The following is a 26,062-nucleotide window of genomic DNA, read 5'->3' on the forward strand; positions in this document are numbered from 1 at the left end:
CCTCAAGGGCGCTTCACTGTGAATGAATTGGGGAAAATATTATGGTGGAAATGATTTAGCAAACAAATGTGTTTTTAGTCTTTTTCTAAAGATCATCTCACTCTCACTATTTCTAACCATTGGTGGAAGAGCATTCCACGCCGTCGGTCCTGCAACAGCAAAGGCACGCTCGCCAAATTTAGTGCTTTGGTTGCGAGCTGGTAAGATAACTTTGCCCATTGCAGATGTTGTAGCCGATGGAAGCGTGAGACATCTATCAACCAATTCATCTGGAATACACAGCTCCTTAAGATACTCTGGAGCCATATCGATGGGCTGAATATTTATGGATTTGGAGCGAAAATTAGCGAACTCGATAAACACTTGCGTGGAAAACTTATAGGAGCAAAGATTAATGCGGGAGAAGCCCCAAGATGGCGGGAGACTCTCACTTCTAGAAGCCCCGATAAGCCACGGAATCTTCTTTTTGTTTAACCCTTATTGAACCTTTAATATTTAACCCTTATCCTCCTGGGAATCGAACCCGGGACCTCCAGCAAGGTAGCTAAACACGCTAACCACTACACCATGGAGGTGGACTAATGGAACCCCAACCCGAGATAGGCAGGCAGTGGGACAGAAGTATGGAAGAAGAGGTTACTTGTAGAAGCTGCCGTCAGGGTCTCCGGCGGGCGGCTGCGAGGGCACGCAGGCGCGCAGCAGCTTCTTGAAGGCGTGCTTGCAGGCGCGCGCGTCCGGGTACTCGAGCGGCACACCCTCGCAGCCGCGCACGCCGCCCACCCAGCCGCTCCACCCGCCCTTCTCGCACAGCACGTACAACGCCGGGCGCCGGCTCCCCTCCCCGCACACTGCAACACCACACCACACACCGGTCAGTCCACGCTCCCCGACACTCTATCTGACCTTGCTACTGGCCGGCCGCGTACCCGAGTCCGCGTCGGCGCCCGCCCCCGCGCTGCGGTTGAGCGTGTTGAGGTCGGCCTGCGAGCCGCCGCGACGCTCCTTGAGCGAGCCCCAGCGGCTCAACTGGCGCGCTCCGGCCGCCGCCACCGACACTGCGCTGCCGCCCGCACCTCCTTTGCCCCCGCTGCCGCGAGGAAACACGCTGCAACACAAGATATATGTTAGTACATAACCTTCGTTAATAAATAACCCTAATAAGGACATATTTGTGGCCGCATTTAGCTCTGGCAGTAGACACGCGTAATTAGGATCAGTGTGAATCACAGCAGCAAACACTATTTGTACACTGTATAATAAATATATCATCATGTTAACTAACCATCACGGCACTTCATCGCAGAGGTAGGCAGAGAGAACAGAACGCTACACCGCTTTGCAAACATTTTTTGCCTCACCCACATTCATACATATCCTCATACACACCTGCCGATTATTCCGACTCCTGACTCAGCCGCTTCCAAGTATTTGACATACTCGGTTATGTTAAGTTTTCCTCTGCTTCTTTTCCCAACTATGTTTGTCAATAATTTTGCCTCATAAATTTTTTTCACCGTTCTTTCCTCACTCATACGTTCCACGTGTCCAAAGCAACTCGACACACCTCAACCTAAGGGGAAGTGGCGTGATGGTTAGTTAGTTAGTTATAATGAATATATCCAAGAGAAGCGACATAGCCACAGCGAAGGCGGGTCAGTCACCTGAGGGTGCCCATGGCGCGCGAGAAGAGCGGGTTGGTGTGGCGGCGCGCGGCGTCGGGCGTGGTGGTGAGCTCCTCGGGCGCGCCGCCCAGCAGGATGGAGTCCAGGCTGAGCGAGGACTCCGAGAGCGCCCAGCCCGCCTGCCCCGTGCGGCTGCCGGCCCGGGTGGCCGCCACTAGCGCGCACAGGAAGCGCTCCTGCGAATCCAAACAACAATAATTAACCAAAAATCTACTTTTACTTCAGCCTTCTTTTTATGTCCAGTATTGATCAAAGGCCTTCCTCGTGGACTTCCACAGTTCTCTGTTGGATACGACTCTCTTCTAGTGCAGGCTTGCCACTTTTTTAATGTCATGGGACCATTTCTTCTGGGGTGTACCCACGCTTCTGCATCCCGTTCTTAACTTCTAGTCAAGCACCTTTTTCGTCCATCTATCCTCAGACATACATGTCACATGACTTGTCCAATTCCACTTTTGTTCCACTACATAAAAAACTTACTGCAGAAAATGTGTGAGTCAATGGCAGAATTGGCAGATTATTCCCAGAGCGAAAACAGTTCTGATGATGCTGGGGATTGTGGGGAACTGTTCTCAATCTAAATAGAGAGGATTAATTGTTTTAAAAAATACAGAGCCGACGGATTCTATTACCTGTTCCAAACTAGAAGTGGTCTCAGTGCTGCCGGGGGTATTGGATTGCTGCCCGGGATGGCTGGACTTGAGCATGCCAATCACACCCTTGTGGTGACTGGCCGATGACCTATATTGCAACAACAAACCGAGCCATAAGGTTATATAGTCATAATAGTGTATCTCGATTATACTACATATTAGTCCAGGCGCCAAGACTTCCTCTATCTGCCTACAACCTTCCGACCTATCCGACATTTCTTGGGTGGTCATCCATCATATCACGATGATCATATGAGATATAATATGATAAGGTGACCCAACTTTCGTCGGCTGGATTGAGGTCAGTATTGGTAATTCCCTGGCTTTTCTTCCCGGTATCTCTTCATTTGTTGTTCAGTGGATGGTCACAATATATCTAATATGTCATTGCAATAGACTCACATTTTCAAGGTATGGTATCTTACTACTCTTTAAGAAAAAACTTCTTTAAGTTGGATTTATAACTGAGTAACTAACTAACCATCAAGCCGCTTCGCCACAGGGATAGGCAGAGAGTGTAAAATGCCACACCACTCTGTCTTTGCAAACATTCTTCACCACTTCCATGTTCATGCATCTCCTCATACATACATGCCGATAATTTCAACTACTAACCTGACTACTTTCAAGTATTCGACATACCTGATCGTGCCAAGTTTTTCTCGGTCTTATGTTTATAACTGTTTAATAACCCAGTATGAATAATAAATGGCATGAACATACCTGGCCAATATGGCTCCGGTTCGAGGGTGTCTCCAGGTGAGGACGGGAACCCTGCCCTGCCGGTAGCAGCGGGCGTACCTTCGTATGGAGTCGTCCGGCACATGGGCCGGCACCGCCAGGAGAGCGGGATAACTGAGGGAATCGCAAAAGGATATCTCATGAAACCAAACTGCAAAACCATCACAACAGCAATAGGGATAACATATCCAAATAGTACCTTCTTCAGGGAACTTCCTTACTTTTTCTGTGTACACTCAAATATATTCGGCTCTTAGATCCGCGTAACTGGAGCACAGGACTGATTACCATGCCTTGGTGTAATTGACGACCAGATTAACACAGTACCCATCTAATGCAGTGTCCTACTTACCGTTGGGTACGAATATGAGTCAGAAGAAGAATCATAGCACCACCTGTTGTGCTTCAATAAACATAGACACTTCATCTGAGTTATCATCGATCGCCCGAAGTTCTTAAGTAACAATTCCATATCCTTTCCTTGTCCAGTTGTCGAAAGTAAATATTAATTGCGTGTGTATTAACCTTTTACATAAGGAGTATGTGGCGTTGACGGCGGACAATTTGAAGTGATCGTGGGTCAGTCCGAGTCTCTGCCAGTCCTTCACGTAGCCTCGTTCCGCCTTCCTGCTCAGGGAGCTGCCTCCCATCCCGGCGCCATTCTCCAGCTCTTCGACTGGAAACGCATTAATGGCATTAAACTACATTCCTCATCTTGTAAAGAATTTGTGTTAAATCTGCGGGGTACTTACTGGATAAATCATCAGAAGGAGTGGCGGGCGGGGCCGTGAGAGACCTCGCTCCCGGCGAAGGAAGCACGTATTTCTGCCTCTTGCCGGAGCCCTTTTGCTTGAATCCGGCGCGCCTCGCCGTCTTGAGTAATGTCTTCTTGGCCAAGCCCCTGGAAGAAAAGAAGATTTCTCAATGGCAGAGCGGGAAGTACAGAGCATACTACGCTACAGATGAAGGTTGCGGGGATACTGACTTGAGCGTGGCGTGCTTCTCTCCCTGGGGATGCAGGGGCGCCAGCGAGGGGACGGCTCGCGCGCCCGTGAAGGCGAAGTGCTGCAGGACGTGCGGATGGTGGCGCAGTCGGCCGATAGACTTCCGCAGCTGCTCCACTTGCTCCGTGCTAACTTCTTCGTCGAACGCCACCTGATACGAGAAATCTGATTGTTAAACCGCGAATGCATCGTCGTGGTTCATCGCTCAAAGTGTGAGAGGTGATTGGTCACCTTGATCAGTTGGAACGTGCAAGATCTCAGCTGGAGTCCGTCCTGAAGCCACTGGTCCAGGTGCGGCATGTACTGCATACGCACCGCCTTCTCCTTGGTGAGCGCCATGAGGGGGAAGGAGCGCACCACGGTCTGGCCGCAAGCTGTAATATATAACTTATGATTAGCAACCGTCGCATTGCGCGCAACACGCAGTCTGCGGACGGTGACATACCCAGGGGGTCGGTGGGCGCGCCCCGGAAGATGAGGCGGTAGTTGGTGAGGAAGAGTGCCCCCTCGGCGGGCAGCAGCGGGCCGAGCGCGGCGCCGCCGTCCTCGCGCCCGTCGGCCACCAGGAAGGCGCGCAGCCCGAGCGCCGGCCCCACCACGCTCTCCCCCGACACCAGGCACGGCTCCAGGATGCGCGGCTGCAAACATACACACATTCTATCATGCCAATCGAGTTCACGAGTTGGAATGAGCAGCATCAGTGGAATAGCTTAGTGGACTGTCATTGCAATTGGGCTAGTGTAAATGGCCCTTCAAACTGCTAGCCACCGATCCAACTCCAACTAACTAATCTACAAATATTCATATCAATTCTTTATTTTTAGTGCTCTCACACAACATCATGGTTAGATTAACGCAGAGAACATCATAGTCTAAGCTCAACTAATATTCAGTCTAACTAGATGGTGTTCAACAAATACAGTAGTAGTAGTTTGTGTAATGTTGTGGCTAGAATATCTATGGCAGTCTGACAGTTGCAGTTGTATAGTTCGATGAGAGATTCGAGTTGTTCCAGTTAAAAATAATTTGAGAAGTGTTTGAGAGGTAGAGTGTTGTGAAGTTGCGTAGGAGAGGCACAATACCTTCTGAATTGGCGGAAGTCGCTTGCTTTCTCTGCTGACCGCCTCCAAGATCTCCATATGCATGTGCACCACGCCGGGGACCATCTGGTGTAAGCTCCTGATGTGCTCCGATGTCACCCCGCCCTCGGTACAAACCTATAACAGAGTAAAGCCGATACATTTAAAGGATATCGTATCATAACAGACAATCGGTTCAGATTTGATTTCGTCCCGACATATGGAATTGGAAGACTCTATTTGAAGTTTGGAGGTATAACAGCGAATGAAATAATAAAAATCATGATCAAAACTCACTTTATCCACAAATCTGGAGACCATTTTGATGATATTAACGCCGGCTTCTCCCGGATCGGCTTCTTCGAATCCAGATTCCGCATCGGCGCTGTCGGACTCCACCACACTACGGAGCAATTGAGATGATTAATATGTGTCAATCTGATATCGGGAACTTGGGGTTGCATACCCATGCTCGTGCAAGCTTGTATGAACATTTGTTTTCTTCTTTGAACCCTTATCCGCTTCCTAATGGTGTATAGGGTATTGCATCATATAAACGCAGTATTATCTTGATCGTTAACACATGAAGGTGATCAGCTCTCAGGTTCAGATACCAGTCCAAAGTAATATTGAATAAATCACAATTATATTTATTTGACCCCCTGCTGAGAATCGAACCCGGTACCTCCAGAACGGTAGCTGAGCGTGCTGACCATTACACTACGGAGGCGGAATGATCATTTGTAGAAAAATATTATTTTAGAGAAAAGAGAAGGGATATTAAATGTAAGTAAATGAATTGCCTGTTGGTGATGGAGTTGCTGGCCCTTTCATCTTCGTGATGCCTCGGTACGTCCTGCCTCCTCCCGGCCTCCATAGGCACCAGCAGATACACCATCCTGTAGGCAAAGTGTATGGCCTGGCTGTAGATGGTGGACTCTTCACTGTTTATGAGCTCCTGTTGTTTGTCTGTAATACCAACCCACAATAAAGATATGCCAATTTCTAATGCATCAGTCTTAACCTAAATCTTCACAGAGACATAATCTTCTTAACTTAAATTTATCCAACTATGTAGTATGGCGGCATTTCCTCTTCCCGCCCATCCGCTGCAGTGTATTTATAGTCAGTGTCAGTTGGCAAATCAACTAACCGTAGAGTGGAAAGGTTTTTGACAATCTCTTTGTAATCAGAACACACACGAAGAATAAAACCTCATTTTGATGAGGACTATAAAAAAAATGGTGTATAATAGAGTATGTGTTTAAGTAAGATGGATGCAAATAAAGGATTGAACTATGAAACATTTTTGATGCCGCAATATTGAAATTCCTATGACATACGTATACAGGGTAAATTTTTTAATTTTTATAAAAGTTGTGAGGGAATATTTTTTTGTGTGTGTAGAAAGTGGGAAAACATAAAAATGAGAAATGTAAAAACAAGGTAACAATCCTCCGAGTCCTCAACGTCAGATCCATTCCATACAGTCCACTAGATGAATAGATATTATGCGGAATGCATCGAAACACGTTTCACAGTAGATTTTAAGAAATAGTGGTATTTACTAAGTAAAACATTCATTAAAAAAGTAATATCTTACCCGGATCAATATTCTGCCATAATCTCATTTGTTCGGCTGCAATTTCCAGAGCACTGGGTTCTTGCGAGCGGAGCAGACTATCAGCCAGCGGTGCTTCCGGAGAGTCCCTGTAACCGCCAATCTAGCATTGGTAACTTCTTATGCCAACAAAGGAACCAAAACATTACTTCAAAGCGTAATCCCGGAATGACATTTAATATTAAAGTGTTCATTAATATATTGCAAAGAAATTATGATATTATCAAATGAAAATTTCTGTGATCAAAACATTAGAAGTAACGCCACTAGATATTAAATTAGATAAATAAATTAAGATGGGGGTTTGTTTGGTTTATATTTTTTAAGACCGGCACAATATTTAATGTACGAAAAACAAGATTTAAAGAAAAGTGCTGATTATCCACAAAACTATAGAATATTAGACAATTTGACAGCCAATTTGCTGCAGAGACCAAAAGCTACAGATAAAAAATCATACATGACAATTTGACGTTACAATAATTACTCTCGGATTTTCCATGCTGACACCAAATTTTACAAAACGTTACATTTCTGTCATGAGTAAAATCATACATGACAATTTGACGTTACAATAATTACTCTCGGATTTTCCATGCTGACACCAAATTTTACAAAACGTTACATTTCTGTCATGAGTAAAATCATACATGACAATATTGCTCATTACAATAATTGCTCTCGGATTTTCCATGCTGACACCAAATTTTACAAAACGTTACATTTCTGTCATGAGTAAAATCATACATGACAATATTGCTCATTACAATAATTGCTCTCGGATTTTCCATGCTGACACCAAATTTTACAAAACGTTACATTTCTGTCATGAGTAAAATCATACATGACAATATTGCTCATTACAATAATTGCTCTCGGATTTTCCATGCTGACACCAAATTTTACAAAACGTTACATTTCTGTCATGAGTAAAAATTAATTACATGTAATTTTTATCTACTTCTAAAGGGTCCGCCAAATAACTTTTTTTTTTCAAAAACAGGGCGCAAAACATCGAGTGTAGCTTCGGCTGTGTGGCACGTAGCGCCGTCCTGTTGAAACCAAATGTTGCCAATATCCTCCTCTTCAATTTTTGTGAACAAAAATCCGTTCAACATGGCCCGATAACGATCGCCATTGACTGTAACGGCCACTCCTTGCTCATTTTCAAAGAAAAATGGCCCAATTATGCCTCTGGACCAAAATCCGCACCAAACAGTGACTCGTTTTGGGTGTACCGGCTTTTCAATGTATGCGTGCGGGTTTTCTGTGCCCCAAATACGACAATTTTGCTTGTTTACATACCCGCCAAGATCAAAATGAGCTTCATCCGAAAAGATGATTTTTTTTGGCAAAATCGGCATCTTCTGTAAGTCGATCGCAGGCCCACTCAGCGAAGCGAAAACGCATTGGATGGTCAGTTGGCTTCAACTCCTGAACCAATTGGACTTTGTATGGCGTCATACCAAGGTCTTTATGCAAAATTCGTCTCAATGATGTCTCCGAAATGTTCAATTGTTGAGAACGACGGTGAATTGATGTTGATGGCGCTTCACGCACACTTTCTGCCACAACATCGATATTCTCGGGTGTACGCACTGTTTTTGGCTTTTCACGCTTTGGTTTATCGATGAGGATGCCAGTTTCTTTCACTTTTTTCACAAGATAACGAACATACGGAGCTGACGGTGCTTCTCTTCTTCCAAAAACCGTACGCAATTTTCGCACACATTCTGCAACATTACCATGATTTTCAAAGTAATGTCGCAATATTTCCCAGCGTTGTTCAAGCGTATACACAACCATATTCGCTCAGCGGAAGGATAAAACTAATTATCTGTCAAATCAGACATGAGCTAAGTGTTACCATTCACGAAATAAGCACTAGTTGAAAAAAAAAACTTTAGATGGCGGACCCTATATTATCCATTTATTGATCACACTTTTATATGTAGACTTCATGGAAAATAGAAGCGGGTTATAGTTTTCTCGGATAATATTTACAGTTCCTTTGACCAAATGTTGTATGTATGTTTGACTAGTTTCTGCAATTTTGATTATGTGATTATGTGATTCTATGATTGGTTCGATGCAACGGTATCATTGGAGAGTTGGTGGAGAATGTATTGGGCACTATTTAAGGTCCACGGTTGTCATAAGTCGAGATAAGCCAAGAATCATCTGTTTATAAAAGAGTGGGAAAGTCCGCGCGGACTGGATACCTCGGACTGGAAGCCTGCAGAGTGGCGGTGGACGGAGATGCGTACAGCGCCTTCACTTCTCTCTGAACATCTTGGTAGAAAGCCGCTTCCCAGAACTGCTGGTTTTGCCACACCGAGTGTTCCTGATAATGAAGGAATGAAGGGTGAATAGAGTAATTCTTCTAGCCCTATCCACACCCGAGAGGTACGTATTAAGGGTATTAAGTTGATATGTGAAGGTAAGGTCCTAGTCCCGCGCTTCAACTAACAATACTAAATAATATTAGGGTAGACCTCCAGTACGGCAGTCAAACACGCTAAACAAAATACTACGGAGGATTTTTGGATGTAGGAATGGAATATATTTGATGGGATGCAGATGACGCCAGTGAAGGCACTAAGGATGAAGGGATTTAGTGTTATATGGGAAAGAGAACTACTAAGTAGGAAAAGGGAGAATAGCAGCAAAGGACAGGGTACACGTACAAGCTTGCGCAAGCTTCGGTCGTGTAGTTCTATCTATGAATAATAAACAAGGGATGTTGAGCAGTCCACTGCGTCCACTAGCCACCGGCTGGAGAGCTCTCGAATGGTGAAAAAGATGAAAAGATAAAAAGAAGCTCGCATAGCTGTTCCTACCTGGATGCACATAAAGGCAAACTGAATGACGCCCGTACAAAGCCTCCTGCAGAATGCGGTGGCCAGAGGAAGCAATGCAGCGGCGACTCCTTGTTCGTCCATAGCCGAGTCGTCCTGGAGGGCGCAGTTCATCAATCTGGGAGACAAAATAATGTTACATATCCGCATATTCTAACTAAGCTCTGGTAGATCTCTAGTTTCACTCTACTTTTCACAGCATCTTCCAAATGTTACATGAGGTCACACCATTTTAGTTAGATTCTCGTCAATAAGACTTCAATGACAGGAATTTCAGACTGGCGCTAAATTTCAATGATGGGAACCCGGTCTCGCCAATTAAGGATGGATCCGAGGCACCTCATATGAAATGTGTCCACATCTTTTAGGACAGGTAAAACTAACTATGTAAACATTGATCTTTGTCTGGAGTCTCAAGATGTGTTATTTCCTTTAGTTTACCGAAGGTGATTTGTACTACCCAATGGCTGCAATTCAATAGCCATATTTTGTAAAATATTTATTGTTTTTTTTAAGTATTTGTTACTTTACTGGCTTGGGATTTGGTATTACATAATATGTAGTTACTATCAGTACATATCACGTTGTGGTAAAAGGATGTCAGTCTCTTACAAATTACCAGCGTGATAAAAACTGGTTTAAAATAAGTTGTTATATGATAACTATTTGAATCCCTAACAAAAATTTCCAAAATTTTAATTTTAACTATGCGCAAATAACAAAACTAGAAAAATATTCTTCCTACAAACAAAATAATTTCACATTTGTTATCTTTATAATAAATTTTAAATTGTAATAGTTGCGGCAAATTTACAATGTGAATCTGCATGACACAGCAACAACAAATATAGTTCCATGGCCATATATCGCAGAAATGATGAATTGGATAATTTCAGGATTGAATTTTTTTGTGATCATTCAGTGGTATCATTTAATTTAAAAATCTAGATATTCGGGACCCTTACATAGTCGTGTTAGCCGCCATATTAAATTTGAGTGAATTAATTTTTATTAATAACTCGCTTATTTTCAACTTAACACATTTCAGACGGGTGTTTTTTACATCTGCGGACCGCTGGCAATGGGATTTGATAATTATGTACATATATGTAGTTAAGAACTTAACAACCAAATATTCCTTCTTTATGGACTATAAAATGAGGCCGGCGCAGAAAACCCCTTCCCATTCTCAAACATCAATCGACCGAACGGGTAGAAATACCTTTCCCGTCCTTTAGTGCGTTAAGATTGAAAATGGATGAAACCAAATGTGGAAATTCAATTTTCTATAATACTAGTTTAATTCAAACTAGCATTATACGAGCCAGTCTAATTAATTAAAAAATATATCGCAACGGTTTTAAGTCATAAAATGCGCAACAGATAAATAAACTGAAACCTTCAATTCTACAATAAACATGATTAACCACAAGGAAAACAAAAGGACTAGAGATGTAAGTCCAGATTGTAACTGGAATGAATAAGCAGGAAACCAATTAGGCACGCAATATATTTAGTTGACATGAAACCCGTAGAGAGGCATTGCAAGCCTCACTCTGCATATACTTGCTCCGCTTCACACAGAATGCTCCGCATTGCCATATTATTGTGGGTTGTCATCCAAAATGTATCGGGAGAGCCGCAAATGGTAAGACAAGGCTGTTTTTTTATATATTTATTTTAAACTCATCATGCCACGAGATAACAGCTATATAAACCTTTTCTCCACGCTTACGATTCAACATAATTTACATTAACCTAATCATACTAAAACAGTTTTCAATTAGGAACTATTTCTATATTTTTCTCATAACAATTATAAAACCACATTATATGACAAAGGACGCATCTTATTACTTGCGTCATTTATCATATAAAAGCAGCACCCGAAGAAATTTCACTTCCACCATTTAAAAATATAAGAGCTTTTTCATGAATTTTTCCATCAATCGATGATTCAATTTCTCTAAATTGTTTTAAAGGACTTCAGAGCTTCTGTTGAAGCGATATTCAACCAAAAATCATGCTAAACAGCTAACATATAGAGTTGAGAACTTGGAGTCGTATACGTAGTAATATGTAATTGTTTTGTAAAACCCAGGCAGGACCGGCCGATGTGATATTCAAGTCCATGACCCAGTGCCCGGAACCGGAACTTTATAAATATAGGGTATTGGTGGAAAGGCGCAAACTGAACAGGACACACGAGGCATTCGACGGAACCACCGAATTGGGAATACCGCTCGATGGAAACACGGGGGTAAGTGGAATTATTCTATGGCGGATAATCCAATTCGATGCCTTACAGCATTAGCAATATTTTTTGTTTGCGGTTTTGTATATTCTAAGTATTTGTTTTGCGGTTTTATATATTCTATATTATTAACAGGATAGTAAATAAGGCGTAGTTTCTCTTAGCCAGTGGCTGCGACAGCGGCAAATGCTCGATGAATTAATATAATGTTGTTAACCTTAATTTGATTGCATCGCAGAACCGGGCCGACTTATCATCAACTAGAGACGTACAGTTGAACCGCTTTGGGAGCGGTGTCGTAGCGGTGGTCGCTATTGTTGTATCTTCCAGTATTCTGGCATTACGCATTTATTTCAACAAACAAATTACGCTAATTTATATTATAAATAGCGTAAATTATTTACAAATGTGAGAATCGCAGCTAGCATAGCTGCAAGTAGAGTGAATAGATCTTTACATGTTGAAATAAAAAGCCATCGGTTTAGTAGTACTTTTTTCCATAATTAGAAGAAAAAACATAGATATTGCAAAGTTTTTGACAATTTAAATGTTATTATGTCAAAATTACATGAATCCCTTTTACAGAGACATCTCTCGAGAAAATTAAAAATACTAAGAAATGATAAAAAATAATCGCCGCGTGCCGGGCGCTGTCATATTACAATAACACCTAACAACATTTAAAAGGTTATTGAGCTTAAATTTGAAATGTGTTTTGAAATTTGTCAGATTTATATAAATGTTGCCAAGAAAACGAAAGACGGCTACAAACCAAACGCCTACGAGTTCAAAGAAGATGACTCGTGCACTTTTCTCTACAAGTGGGTAGGAAAGAGCTTTTTGGAAATATTAGAGAAAATTGGACAGCCAAAATCTTGTCCACTCAAAGAAGTAAGTGCTCGCCTTAAACTTTATTTTATATTGATACATTCCATAATGTTAGCCGCTTTTTTAAAATGCCGTATCGACAGCTAATACTACGATGTTTGGTAATGTTTTTTCTAGGGTAGCTATAAAGTGAAGAACTTTATAATTGACTATAGACAGCTGCCGCAAACTCTGCCATACGGAGAGTTCAGAGCCGACCTATACCTGATAAGGGATGACGAGAAGGTGTTGTGCTTAGAAGTGTACACAGTCGTCAAACCGAAGGACGTTTTAGGAGGATAAATATTACATTTATAAAATATGTTTCATCTTTGATATTTTAATGACATTTTCACCCGACACCTGTGGACCAAGAAATCGCAGATTGAAATTGTACATAAGATACTAAACTTCAACCTGGAGGAATCCTCGATATAAAGGAACCAGTTCATCTCAATATTGAACACTAAATTTGTATGAAAACACTAAATAAAAAGTTAAACTGATTAAGTTTCTTAAATAAAGGAATCTATAAATTTGATTTTTACTTAGAAAATACCACTATTCCTTAACATCATTGTGACATGTGTTTCGATGCGTTCCGCATCATTTTCAAACACATACCTATAGGGTGTTTGAAATGATGCAGAATGCATCGAAACATGTATCACAATAGATTTAAAAAAATAGAAGTATGTATTTACAAAGTAAAACTTAAATGAAAAATAAAGGAATTATATTTATCAACATTATCTCTTACATAGCTTCAGACTATTGCAGATGTGCATAACTGGGAGATATAGGGTCGAGAAGAGCCATATAAAATTGAAAAACCACGTAAGATCCACGAGTCTCGATCCAATAAGATATTCCAGTTAGGGCAGATCTCTTCCGCAAGAGATGAAACTGAAACTAAAACTGGAAGGTCGGCACTTACTTGATAACCAGGTCGAACTGCTGGTGCTGCAGCACGGCCTTGTTGCCGAGCACCCGGTTGGCGAGCTCGTCGCACAGCGCGCGGCGAGCGCTCGGGGCGCGCAGGGCGCGCAGCGCGGCCGGGAACGCCTTCCGGGCGTCGGCTATCTTGTTCTCAAATATGCACGCCACACAGTTTCGCAACACCTGATAACATCATCGCCAAATTAATTCATATTTTAGCAAAAACTTACCGAAAATGGCATATCAATATAAAATTAATTTTAAGATATATCAAATGTTTCAACAGTGACAAAGTATTTTTTTTTTCAAATATAAAGGCAATATGGTAGTCTGGTATTGAGGCCTTGAGGCATTTTTTTGTATTGAGGTATTTCTTATAAATGGTGTTGTATAGATAACCTAAATATTATTATCAAAGGGGCAGAAAATATTTTTTATTTAATAACTATGTAGTCAATTATTTTTAAATGATACCTCTCAGGTGTTTCCTAGTACATATTTGAAGATTATATTGGAAAATGTGAAAAGTTTCTTTCCATTAAAATTAAACAAACTAAATAAATTAGAGTAGTAATACGGTTGATAATCATGTATAGAATAGTGAATGTTATACAGTGTATAAAGTGATCACTTAACCTAGCCAATGATGGGTTGTATATTCACAGAATACCCATATTTCCATATTCCTTTCTCAATAACTTTTTCATCTATGTTATCAATAAAACATACTATTTCTATTGTACTCCTCCTACATTTACTTATCATGGCTGTGAACATTCAGCCAACCTCTGTACCATTTACCAATTCCTAAAACATTCCATATCCATACATAACCAATAGAGAAAATGTTAAATTGTTTTGTGGCGTTTATTTCCACTTAAATTTTTAAATTTAAAACCATTCAATTCTAAAGACACACCAACATTCCACCAGCAGAAAAGTACATACCTCGAGTCTTCGAGCGGAGTTGGGAAGTGCCAGGGAGCACATGGAGTCCATGTTGGAGTTTGGTGCCGGGCCGGAGGGCACTATCCGCGGCTGGGCCGGTCGCATGGATGATAGCCTACACAAATATAAACAATTTTTTGCACAAGTAGCACATTTCGCGAAGGGTTTTTAACTTGCCACTTTCTTTACAAAAGTCCTTTGATTTTTCTTTAATATAGTGAGAGCATACGTAACTTCAATTTTCTAAATGGAGTCGATGCGTATAGCGCAGTTATTCCTTAGTGTAAACTCGTGTCCCATCAGGAACTATTTAATGTAGGATCAGTGAGATGAAAAAAAAACATTAGTAGAATTCTGATTTTGCATTTCATGGAGCGCATTCGGATGTCAGCAAATGAGGTCATTCAAACACAGCAGGATGGATACAGTCCGTAATATACCCCAGTGGAGGACTTTTTTTTTCTCTTTATTTTTCATTTATGTGTTTTCTTTTATTTTGCCTCTCAGAAAAGTGTGCGAGCGGGTCAAAATGTATTCCAGAACTTACTTTGCAGCGAGATTGTTCTTGGCCAATCCTTCTTCTATGATGGCCTGTATCCGTTTTCCGTCCAGGCGGGGAAGCGGCGGCTGGTGGATCCTCGCCGAGACACCTTCGGGAGGGCGGAGCACCCTCTGCTGGTAGCCCTGAATTTTCAAATAATTACTAATACTGCAGATAAAGACCATTTGTACAATCCCAAATTGAATAACCACTGGAAACATTCAATTACAAACGGTGTATGTTACCTGCGGATTGGGATTCTCGTTTATATAAAGTTGCTTGGCTAATTCTTGAATGTGTATCAACTCCATCTCCGGATCTTGAGCTTCAATCTTTAGCTGTTCCGGCATATTACTAAAAAGAAACAAAAAAATTCAATTTCTCTACTAATAAAAATATTACTTTTCATATTCATAACAATATTGTTCCACAAATGTCGGGTGATATTACAGAAATGTAACTACAGGATGAAGGGTTCCAGTGTTTTTACGCTGTTTTACTTTCTACCTTCGTAATCAAAATTGCAAATATGAAACTGCTCGCAGGCAGATTAAGTCCAAGTAAATAATAATTTATATATGTATTAGGGGTACATGCGTCGTTATCTGCTAGTACTATTTAGAATTTTCTGATCCCTATCTGCTCCCAAATGGTGGATAGAGCGCAGAATCCAAATGATGCGGAGTTAGCTAGATTTTTTGTTATATGAAGGTAAGGTAATCAGTCCCGCTACAGATTTTTGGAACTAGGAGTGAAATATATTTGATGAATTTATATATATTAAATATTGAAATCAAACACTGATTTTTAGAGTCAGCTAAATTGTATTCTATTATAAAAAACATATAAAAATGAAATTTGTGACAATTGTTTCGCCTTGTTATGATATTTCAAACTACAGTAGTATGAAAATGAAAGTGTTTTTAATGATAAAATACAATTTAGTAGACTCTAAAAATCTGTGTTTGATTTTAATATTCAGTGTATAAATTAAAATGGAGTTCGACAAATTAAAAGTCAAATCTATAAATAGTTACCTCAATTGTTCGTTATATGAAGGTATGGTAATCAGTCCTGCGCTACAGATTTTTGAACTGCGATTGGAATATATTTGATGGAACACAGACGGCGTATGCGAAGGACACGATTGGTATATGGGAGGGGAACAGGAAAGGGTACCTGTAGAGCTCGTCCCAGACGTCGCACACGCGCCAGGGCGGGCCGCGCTCCGCCACGAAGGCGTTGAAGAACATGCAGTCCAGCAGGCGCGTGGTGAACTGGCAGCCGCTCAGTTCCCGCGCACCCAGGAACGCCGCCCGGTGGAACGTGATCACGGGAGAAGGGTTGATTCGGACAATCGTGAGGCAATTTCTGGACAAACAAATTTAAAACATACTTTTACAAATTGGTTATGGTACTTGCGACTCATCAATTAGATATATGGTTTTGAAAATTTGAGCAAATAATGCGGCAATACATCATTAAAGTAATCTGATGTTCGTGTCATTAGACAGATGGAAGTAACAATTTACTTTGTTTTGTATTGTATTAATTGTATTATTTAGATATATATATTCCCTTATATTTTTTTGAATATTGTAAGTGAACATCTCGCCACGGGCTATGCTTAGTGAGGCATCCATCAAAACGTATAATATTGTAAAAAATTATATTACAGTATTGTACAAAGTATTGTAAAAAAAGATGTTGATGAGCATATTGATGTGGACACACAGAGTGAGGTTATGTGGACACACAGAGTGAGGTTATGTGGACACACAGAGTGAGGTTATGTGGACTCACACATTGATCGTGTCGTACTTTGGTAGGCATGCTGTTGCGCACAACTTGATGAGAAATTTAGTTAATTGATTCGGCCGTCACTTTGTGCTAATATGTATCCATTTTTAATTTAAGTTCTACTTGGTAAATAATTACTATTTCTCAAAATCTATTGGACAAATCATGTTTAATTTCAGTCAGTGACAGAAACGTTCAATATTGAATTATTTATTATTAAATAAAGAAATTCTAATTGAATCATTAAAAAGTATAAAATTGTACTTAGTTTATATTGTTATTATTAGAATAGCATTTTTATTCTATAACAAATTAATATACACAAATAGGCAATTGATTAACGTCCCAAAGACGCAACTCTAAAATTTAGACATAGCTTCATATATACTGACAAAAATTGTTAACTCTAAAATTCCTGTTTTAATAATCGCTGTTATTTAAAACTTCTAGCCTAAATAAAATATGTACTATTAAACTCAAAGTTGAATTTACTTTTAAAATCACCTAAATATGACATTTTAAACTACTTAGTGTATTTTGCCAGTTTATAGAACGTTGAAAACATTATAACATGCATCATTGAGTCAAAATTGCATATTTTCGAGTTAACGGTTTTTGCCAGTAAACCCACGATATGGTGTTTGAAAATGATGTGTCACAATAGATCTTAAGAAATTAGTGGTATTAAGCTAGTAAAACTTGAATTAGAATGTGAGATAGTATAAGAGGTTGAAGAGACCTGTATCCCTGCATGAGCTGCGCGAAGAGGCGCATGAAGATGGCGCGGATGTGCTTGTCGAGGAGCGCGGGGTCGGCGGGCGGCGCCTGCTGCGCGGGCGGCGGCGGGAAGGCGCGGTCTGGCAGCAGCAGCGCGGGCTGCAGGCACGCGCGCAACGCCCCCAGCGCGCGCTCCAGCAGCGGCGCGCCCGGTGCCGGCAGCGACATGCCCGCCGGCACCTGCAGCGCGCCCCCGTCCAGGTCCGCCACCAGCACGTCCATCTGTCCACAACCATACCAGTATAAATACAGCTCACTTCAGCCTTCTTCTTGTGCCCAGTATTGAACAAAGGTCCTCCTCTTGGACTTCCACAGTTGTCTGTAGGACGTGACTCTCTTCCAGTGCAGGCCTGCTACTTTTTTAATGTCATCAGACCATCTTGTCTGGGGCCTACCCGCGTCTCTGCGTTCTAAGCCTCAGACATACGTGCCACGTGACCTGCCCAGTTCCAATTAAGTTCCGAGTCACATCTTTTACCTTGGTCTTTAAATAGAGTAATCCCTCACTATTTGTAGCTTTTCATACTTGCGGGAAGATATTGTCGCAAAATTACATGACAAAATAAAGTTATTCGTTTGGTAATGCAATTTGTTCAGACATTTCAAAAATCCATGCATTTCTCATATACGGTAGAGCGATTTAATGGGAGGGAGTACTTTCGATTTTCTCAGTATTATTATTTTCTAGGAAGAAAATTACCGCAAATACCGAGGAATTACAGTATCTAGTATTAATAATGTACAAGACATAATCATCATTAACACATTTTGGATGAGTTTTTTTTTACGCCTGCGGACCTCTAGCTACAGGATTATTTGATAATTAAGTACATATAGTTTAGACTTTAACAAAGAGATTGATACATAATGTTAAATAATTTCTTCTTTTCTGACTTTGAAATGAGGCCGGCGCAGCAAAACCCTTCCCGTCCTTAACCATCAATCCACCAAACAGACAGAAATACCTTTCCCGTCCCAAGTGTGATAATACTAAATAAAAGATAAGCTACCCTATAAGAACACGGATGCTTTGCCTCGCAAATATGGAAAGTTTTTTGTTATTCTAGAACAGTGTTCTGCAAACTTTTTCTATTCAAGGTACACCTATCAAATTACACCAAGAAATTTCAGAGGTGCATATTTACCATATTATGGTAACATATTTTGTTAAATGCAAAATGTGAGCCTACTTATCTGAGCGCAAGCAATACAAAATTTGGAGCCATTGTGTTATTTTTACAAAACTAGATTTTTTTTCCGCGGCACACCAACTAATCACCACACACTTTGCGGACCAAGGTTTTAGAATGGTGATGTACAGAGGACAACAATAAGGTGGCTTACCAGATCCTCCACCTCCTCGTTGAGCGAGGCGTGCACGCCCATGACGAAGGGCGTGGGCGTGTTGAGCACCTCGGTGAGGCCGGCGGGCAGCAGCGGGATGTACACGTGCGCGTAGCGGAAGGGGAACATGAGCGCCGTGAGCGCGCGGCACGCCTCCGCCAGCCGCGAGTACGCGCGCGAGCGGAACAGCACGCGCTGCTCCGTCATCACGCCGCACCACAGGGTCACCACGTTCTGGATCCCTGCAAGACCCTCACTCGTCATTACACGCACCCTCCTCTACAAGCTCCTCCACCAGCTTCCACACTAGATATGTTGTTTTATCTCTTTCTCTTATGCGATTAATACAGATTTTTTTCAAACAATTCAAACCCTCATCCGCAAAGGGCACTGGATCATCTAAACAGTTTTATATTGATTGTTAACACATGAAGGAAAGGTGATTAACCTTCTACTTCAGGTACCAGTCCAGGGTAATACTGAATAAATATTCAAGTGAAAAAATCATTTATATTTATTTGACCCCTCCTAAGAATCAAATCCGAGACCTCCAGTATGGTAGCTGAGCATGCTGACCATTAACTACGGAAGCGGACTATCAATACATATAAGTTTTTATGTGTAGTCTTAAATTCATTTATTATTTGGAACGCTCGGATATACGTTACATTCGATTTTCACTTTTTTGACAAACAGTATGGTGAAAAGGGATATGTGCCATTATTATTCTGTTTTAGTTTATAATTTTAAAAATCTAAAAAATGTGAAGGAAGTTTTGTGATTTTCCTCATCATACCAGTATAGTGTTTGTTACGTGCCGCATAACTTTACAGGTATATGTATGTGGCCTGAAGAAAAAAAGGTTGAGTATTGCCAGATTACAGTGACACCTCAAAGAGAGAAAGAAGAAGAATGAGGGTAGAGAATAAGAGTCTAGTATATCCTTCTTCTTCTTCTTCTGCTTGGCTTTGTGGACTGTTTTTAAGATGGATTAGCCCTGCGATGTTGTTTCCAAGCTGTCAATCCATTTTTTTGGCGGTCTGCATGGGAGTCATCTACCTTGGGGTTGGCCGTATAGTGCAATGTGGAAGAGACTGGATGGTTCCATTCTCCTCACATGCGCAAACCATTGTTTTCTTCATTGTCTTCCCCACCTAACGACGTCTTGGATCTCGCATATCTCTCTTATAGACCCTATGGAGCATATGGAGCATATGCATATGGACAGTGATGGGATTAAAAATTTTCAAGAACCAGTTCGGCCTTTAGGTACTACCTCCTCCCCCCTATAAAAAATAGTTTTTACATTTATTAATTTATTTGTTTTTTATTCTGCTCATAAACAGAACATTCACTTAATAACTGAGAATGCTCCAAATACTGAAGCGTATATCTTTCACAATATACTTTTTACTAAGAGCAATATCTTAATTGAATTTTTCCACTATTTTTTTTTCATCTATCCAATATTTTTCTCTTTGTGAGGTTCAAATATTTTTATAGGCGGACCAAATAAACCGTGTGTGCTCTGATACATGATCTCAATCGGAATATTGAGTGAAAACAAAGGGTTAAAGACCGGTTCGGCGAATACTAAAAATTTTAGTCACCGGTTATAGCGAGCCGGAGCGTATCTGACTCTTGCCAGATATGCTCCATAGGGTCTTCATTTCTGGCGCTCGAGAATATCCTCGCAACATGAGACATGTTATTGCAGGGGCAGGGGGTGGACTCACCCATCATCTGGAAGAGCTGGTGCACGGAGGAGTGCGTGAGCGGCAGCGAGGCGCTGGCGGGCGGTTGCAGCGCCTGGCGGTCGCCGGCGCCGATGGAGAAGCGTACCTGCGGCCCGCCCGGCCCCGGCACCTGGATGCACCCCAGCACGTTGCCCACCAGGATCTCCAGCGGCACGCCCAGGTTCTCCACGTACACCGTGTACATGATGCCCAGGCAGTTCTGCAACACCACCGCCCAGGTAATTTACTTATATTCTCAATATTATTCATATTTAAAGCATTTACTTTGTGGTTAGTCATTTTTACTTATTTATTTTTTTACAAAAATGTTAATAATATTAGTATATAACCACTCACCGAGATATTTATGTTTAACCTCGGCTCGTAACGCATGTCTGTGGTGAAAACTTTAGTGCATGTTGGTCTTCGGGTCGACCAAAAATCGCATGTGTTAAACATTTTGTGTAGTTTTAAACGTGTAAATGGTGCTATGGTGGTGAAGGGTGGTATTGTTTGCATGCTGTAATAATGATTGTCCCGACGAAGAGACGGGTACGTCTCGAAACCGGTAGACATAAAAATCTCGGTGAGAGGTTATATACTAATATTATTAACATTTTTGTAAAAAAATAAATAAGTAACTTACTTAAACCATATGTCTCCGGGCTATTTTGTCGGCTGCCAGCTCCCTCGCATTCTCCCAAGTCAGGTCCTTGTGGCGACCAATTGTCAGCTTGAACCTGATGCCTTGTAAAAAAGTCAAGCTTGATAGCGGTTCTCGGAAGGCATGCAGAGTACATGGCCTAGCCGACTGAATCGCCTTTCCTTTGACAACAATTGTGACCAAGATTTGCTGCGTCCTACGCCTTATCTCTTCATTTCTCACAAAGCCAAACCACCTAAAATTTTTCGCAGACACCTATTCCCAAAGCTAAGTACACGATTGCTCTGGGCCTTTGCAAGGTGCCATGTTTCACAGCCGTATATTATTCCTCGCAAAGTCAAACCACCGCACGCCTAAAATTCTTCGCAGACACTTGTTCTCAAAGCTAAGTGCATGGCAGCTCTGGGCCCATGTAAGGTGCCATGTTTCGCAGCCGTGTAAGAGAACAGGAGCGATGCAGGCATTGTATAGGCCCAATTGGTCTTCACCGACAACATTTGTATAGGCTGAATTTGGTGACAACAGTCGCAACAACAAGGAAAGGAAGGATATATATAGTCACCCTAAAGGTCTCGATGTGGTCCAGCCGGGACACGAGCACCAGGCACTTGGGCGCGTACATGATGCTGTGGTGCGCGATGGCCGGTGCCCGCCCGCCCTCCATCTGGTCTTCCTCCTAACCAAAACGAAAACAACATTTTCAGTGCGTCCAAATACTTGTTCACAAATCTGGATTATCTCCAATTAGGAGTTATATTTTAAATTATTTTCACCTCTCAACATAGATGAATAAGAATATGGAAGTCTGGGCATTTAGGGCTTACGATCGTCATAGTGTGGTTTAAGTGATCACTTTGCACTAATGTGTAAAGGCAACTAGCCGTAACTCAAGTTGCGGCTGTTTGGCTTAACACGGCTCAAAGCGTTCTTATAACTGGCCTCTATCATATACAATCACAGATTTTGTTCTTTCTCTTTCCCTTACCGAGATATTCATTATCCAAAAAGCCGCAAAATTTTATTAATTGTATTAATTAATTAATTTGTTTTGGCAAAAAGCATCATTACAAGTTGACTATAAACTCGTTTATCTTAAAATTACTGTTTTTAACATGCGGCTATTTGCCTTTGCACATTAGTACACATGTGTAACATTCACCAATTCTACCCATGATTGACATTGGAATTTACAGGGCTTACGACCGTCATAGGATGATTTAAGTGATTCCTTTACACGCGATTAACATTCACCAATTCTACCCATGATTGACATTATCAATCATGGGTAGAATTGGTGAATGTTACATGTCCCTCACTCCTTTCAAGAACGTCATAAATCAAAATTCGTCAATTTTCAGTTGTGCATGTTTTCGGAATGCCCAGAAAATGTACTATATCCCAGAGTGTTGTTTTTGCATTTTGAAGAAAAGGTATTGTTTAATTATTTTTTCTAAATACATATAGTAAATATTTTTCAAATGGAGAAAAAACCTTCAGGTTTCATCTCAAAAGATCTGTTGCACAGTAAAAAGTTTAATAAGTGGCTTGATATTTATTTTTAAAACATTGCATTATATTTTTAAACTTTGAAAACGTTCTCCTGAAAAATCAAGTTTTTTTATTTATGACGTTCTTGAAAGGAGTGAGCGATGTGTGTAACACATACATTTACAATCCAGGATTCGGACCTCACATACTAATAAAAGAGTTTCTGCTCAATAAAAAGCTTCTTTTCGTCTCACTAATAGATGTCTCTAGTGAAGTTCTAGTGATTCAAGAACAGTGTTTCAAAAATTGGTTCATATATATAGAACTTCCAAGAATTTGAGTAGTGTGGTTGTCAATAATGAGTAGAATTGGTGAATGTTACACGTGTGTAAAGTGATCACTTAAACCAGCCTATGACGGTCGTAAGCCCTGTGAATGTCCAGACTTCCATATTATTATTCATGTATGTGAAACTTAAATTGAAAACATAAGTTATGTTCAATTGTAAGTTTCAATATTATGTGTGCCGATAGCTTTGTACACCGCGTATTTAAATGCATCATCCAAATCGTGATATAAGCGCATTACGTAATTTCAACTATTTTTACGAAATGATCATAAGGACTGAAAACCGGTCGTAGGAAATCGTCATACATCAATTTGTCTACCTAAATAATGCATATCTATCAGTCATCAATAACCCTCTCGCTATGGGTCATGGGTGCCATTCCTAAAATAGTCGGGTAAAAGAAAAAAACACGCAAATGTGTATACATAATTCGTAATTTTGAGATACAATTGGTGCCGAATATTCACAATTCTAAAAAAACGGAGTATCGCGGAAGTAGGTGGGTACGTGCTGCGTATTTTCGCAATAGAAACTCGAAAAGAAGCAGCCATTTCGATAAATAAAAAAATAAGAAAATATACCTGTCTTAAAGGCATTTTTTTTAAATATTTTTTTATAGTAAAATTCTAGTCAATATTTCGAGAAAACTATATAAACATCGCTTGATCTATCATCTTAAAATAATTTAATATTTTTTTTATATTACTTTACAAAAAAAACAAAAAACAGATTTCTAAGACCTTTTTTCATTATTTTATGTCCGCCTCCGTGGTGTAATGGTTGGCGTGTTTAGCTACCGTGCTGGAGGTCCCAGGTTTGACTCCCAGGGGGGAGGGAGGTGAAAATAAATATTCATGATTTTTACACTCTAATATTATTTAATATCCCCCTGGACTGCTCCCAGCGCATGAGTGATCACCTTGCCTTCATGCAAGTAACAATCAAGATAACACTGCGTCAATACGATGCAGTGCCCTACGCACCATTGGGTGCGGAGTAGGGTAGGAAGGCGCAATGTTTCATTAATCATCATATATCATATCAATAACGTTCCGACAGTTCTACGTAAAAATATGAGGACACCGTTAAATTACAATATATTTATTAATAATTTAAATTTAACTTTTACACGCTTATTGTGCCATGGAAAAAAATGAGATTTTTTTGTGCATTTTCAACAAAGGTAGGTTGGCGATAATTGATCGCTTCACCGTAATCGACGGTAAGCGGCTACTCGCAGAATGACTGACGGACACTTGAACAGAACAATCTTTCCCACGATAAAATCTCACCTTAACGGCTCTTATCTCTAATTCCTACCATTCAAAATAGCAGATTATACTTTAATTTATAACCATTAATCGTTTATTTGGCATTAATGCAGATTTTGCGTAAGATTATAAGTTTATCTACCGCTGGGCGTCGATTCCATACGTATTTAAGGCCCGGTATTCGTTAAGTCGCAACTTAATTTTCTCTTAACCCAGGTAACATTTTACGAAATTATTTTTTTCTTTTCTTAAAACACCGTTTTTGTATTGAAAAAATAAGTCTTTCTTCGAAATAATTATATGGTTATGAAAAGAAAAGAGCTATTGAAAGGTAAGTTTTTTCTAAATGTATTGTAAAAAACAAAAAATATTCATATATACATATACATTCTTTAAAAAAAATCGGGCGTGGAAAGACATGTTACTTCTTCGGCGGTTAGCCGGCGAATGAGTTCTGTCTTTGCGAATATCCCCTTAACACTCCATATACAAGACTTTCGTCCGTGTTAGTACTATGTTCGAGTCAACTCTGATAGTTAGTTTGTGTATTAATTTTTAAATCAAACACAGATTTTTTGAGTCTACTACATAAGTTGTATTTTATAAAAAAAAACACCTAAAAATTTATATTGTGACAATTGTTTCGCCTAGTTATGGCATCTAATAGTTAGGTTTTACCAATTGATAGAAAGGTAAAATGACGCAACCGCAAAAGTATCGAATTTTGAAATGTTCATTGTCGTCTTTTATCTACGTTTCGTATTTCTAAAATAGTATAAATAAAAACAAAAATAAACTTTAACAAAAAACAAAAATAAACTTTAACAAAAAACAAAAATTAACTTAGTAGACTCAAAAAATCTGTGTTTGATTTAGAATTAATACATAAATTAAAATGGAGTTCTACAAATTAAACGCCAAGTCAGTAAATAAATTTAAAAAAAAAATAAACTTAATACGCGAGAGCCTATTTGTACTTATTTGTAACCATATAATTTGATATATCCAATTTTAGCCGATATGTTTTTATACTTTTGTTAATACGATATCTCCCGTATTATGTTACCTTTATTCTCTCTTATTCCGTTGAAAGTATGTTTTCAGACATTATTAAGAAGTCGTACAGCATAAGGTTGGCAGTTATTTTCAGTTGGTTAGTTATTTCCAACTTGCCAATAGTTATAAGTAAAATATTGTATCTTCCATTGCAGAGCAAATGCTCACTGCAAAGGTTTTTAGGTCAGCGACTTGATAAAAGTACCTACTCGATTTTCTACGGCTTTAAATGTACCATAAATACAGAACATATAGACGTCTAAATCGCTGGTTCAATAACCATATTATTCTTCATAAATCTGGATACTTTGTTACCTAGTAAAACTAATAAAAACGTAACTATACTTATAAATATACAACCTGGGGTTCGATTACGAACGCTATGTCTAT

General features: G+C 40.2%; 1 protein-coding gene across 1 annotated transcript in view; it reads right to left on the reverse strand.

The window, feature by feature from the left end:
* Sbf (SET domain binding factor) overlaps positions 1–26,062 on the reverse strand; it is a 66,247-nt gene that overhangs the window by 13,635 nt on the left and 26,550 nt on the right. Inside the window, exons 4-28 of the mRNA XM_088259980.1 lie at positions 22,071–22,184; positions 20,845–21,064; positions 19,109–19,350; positions 17,727–17,986; positions 16,367–16,558; positions 15,433–15,541; positions 15,194–15,330; positions 14,647–14,761; positions 13,697–13,881; positions 9,621–9,756; positions 9,003–9,124; positions 6,763–6,869; positions 5,963–6,128; positions 5,457–5,562; positions 5,163–5,297; positions 4,526–4,718; positions 4,312–4,454; positions 4,062–4,231; positions 3,829–3,977; positions 3,602–3,752; positions 3,059–3,190; positions 2,315–2,423; positions 1,662–1,858; positions 927–1,105; positions 641–848 (exon numbers count right to left, since the gene is read on the reverse strand). Of these exons, the coding sequence (XP_088116106.1) occupies positions 641–848; positions 927–1,105; positions 1,662–1,858; positions 2,315–2,423; positions 3,059–3,190; positions 3,602–3,752; positions 3,829–3,977; positions 4,062–4,231; positions 4,312–4,454; positions 4,526–4,718; positions 5,163–5,297; positions 5,457–5,562; positions 5,963–6,128; positions 6,763–6,869; positions 9,003–9,124; positions 9,621–9,756; positions 13,697–13,881; positions 14,647–14,761; positions 15,194–15,330; positions 15,433–15,541; positions 16,367–16,558; positions 17,727–17,986; positions 19,109–19,350; positions 20,845–21,064; positions 22,071–22,184 (3,977 nt within the window). The remainder of the gene's footprint in view (positions 1–640; positions 849–926; positions 1,106–1,661; positions 1,859–2,314; positions 2,424–3,058; positions 3,191–3,601; positions 3,753–3,828; positions 3,978–4,061; positions 4,232–4,311; positions 4,455–4,525; positions 4,719–5,162; positions 5,298–5,456; positions 5,563–5,962; positions 6,129–6,762; positions 6,870–9,002; positions 9,125–9,620; positions 9,757–13,696; positions 13,882–14,646; positions 14,762–15,193; positions 15,331–15,432; positions 15,542–16,366; positions 16,559–17,726; positions 17,987–19,108; positions 19,351–20,844; positions 21,065–22,070; positions 22,185–26,062) is intronic.

The sequence above is a fragment of the Brachycentrus maculatus genome, unplaced genomic scaffold (assembly GCF_059751285.1).
Source record: "Brachycentrus maculatus isolate JH-2025_06_01 unplaced genomic scaffold, ASM5975128v1 h1tg000122l, whole genome shotgun sequence".
Classification (NCBI taxonomy): Eukaryota; Metazoa; Arthropoda; class Insecta; order Trichoptera; family Brachycentridae; genus Brachycentrus; species Brachycentrus maculatus.